Genomic DNA, 1,438 nt, shown 5'->3' on the forward strand with positions numbered 1-1,438 from the left:
TATTATTATTATTATTATTATATAATTACAAAATTTTGGCCAAATTGTGTAGCCCTACAAACAAGCAAACCTGGAGTTTTTGTTTTTAATCACATTTTAAATCACAGTCACAATTTTTTTAATCAGAAAAATGGCAATTCGATTGTTTTCCCCAGACCGAGCAGCTCTAACCCGAAGCCGTCCACACTCACCAGACAGTCTCTCTGGAGCGTCTTCACCAGCGCGTTATACGTGTCCACGTCCAGCAGGAGGCCGTCCTGAACGTCCTGCATGAAGTCCAGGTCTTTAAAGGTGGGCTTGGACTTCTCGCGCTCTTTCTTGGATGCGCGGCGCTTGCACGTGGAGCCCTTCAGGTCGAACTTGAGATGCATGCGAACGATGCGCGGCAGGACGTTATTCATCACCACGATACGGATGTTCTTCCCGCCGGACTGAACGCAGTACAAGCCGAAGAACTTGGGCAGCAGCGTGCGGGGATTCTGGTTCAGGTTCTGTGGGACGAACAGCACAGATCAGTCATCTAAAGAGTCAGAAAACCTGGCTGTCTATGCATGCAGTAGAGCGCTGAAATTTTTTTTGAAATCAGTGCTACGTGATCATTTTCTAGTTTAGTGATCAAAAATCTCATTATTATCTAAGGATCAAAAAATATGGACAATTGGACATACATACTGTACAAATGTTTTTGTATACTGCTGTTATAATTAATGATTATTATGATTGCAGGTCAAACTGACCATAAACTGGTTTTAATAGAACTCATCAATATCACACTATGAAAAATAATAAATAGTCACCACCATTGCAAATAGCAAACAGACCAAAACAGTATTATATGTGACCCTGGAGCACAAAACCAGTCTTAAGTGTCAATTTTTCTAAATTGAGATTTATGCATCATCTGAGTCAAGCTGAATAAATAATCTTTCCATTGATATATGGTTTGTTATGATAGGACAATATTTGGCTGAGATACAACTATTTGAAAATCTGGAATCCCATCTGCTGCTCGCGCTCCGCCTGATCCAGATTATGAACCCCCAGCAGCAGACTGTAGTCCATGATCTTAAAACTCTCCAACACCTGCACACACACAGCAACCCTGCGGTTTATATCTGCACTAACCCAACGAGGGCTGCATGATCAATCCAAATAGAATCTAAATCACAGTGTGGCTAAAATAAGTAACAATATAAAAAAAAAAAATACAAAAAAAATATTATTATTGTTTTATTTTTCTTAAGTACTTGCTTTTTTTTCTAATTTTACACTGAAATATTAAAATAGCAATATTTTTTATTTAGTTTTTATTATTTAAAAAAGTATATTTTTATTTATCAGCAATAATAATGAATAATTCTATACATTCATTTAGTAGCAATAATAATAATAATAATAATTATTATTATTATTATTTCATAGTCATATGGTTATATAG

General features: G+C 36.3%; 1 protein-coding gene across 7 annotated transcripts in view; it reads right to left on the reverse strand.

Moving 5' to 3' along the window:
* Positions 1 to 1,438, reverse strand: part of LOC107660379 (phosphatidylinositol 4-phosphate 5-kinase type-1 gamma-like) — a 61,944-nt gene that overhangs the window by 31,616 nt on the left and 28,890 nt on the right. For all 7 annotated transcript variants that reach the window (XM_016449655.1, XM_016449650.1, XM_016449649.1 and 4 more), the window contains one exon: positions 192 to 491. In XM_016449655.1, the coding sequence (XP_016305141.1) occupies positions 192 to 491 (300 nt within the window). The remainder of the gene's footprint in view (positions 1 to 191; positions 492 to 1,438) is intronic.

Source organism: Sinocyclocheilus anshuiensis, unplaced genomic scaffold, assembly GCF_001515605.1.
Source record: "Sinocyclocheilus anshuiensis isolate Anshui unplaced genomic scaffold, SAMN03320099.WGS_v1.1 scaffold1433, whole genome shotgun sequence".
Lineage (NCBI taxonomy): Eukaryota > Metazoa > Chordata > Actinopteri > Cypriniformes > Cyprinidae > Sinocyclocheilus > Sinocyclocheilus anshuiensis.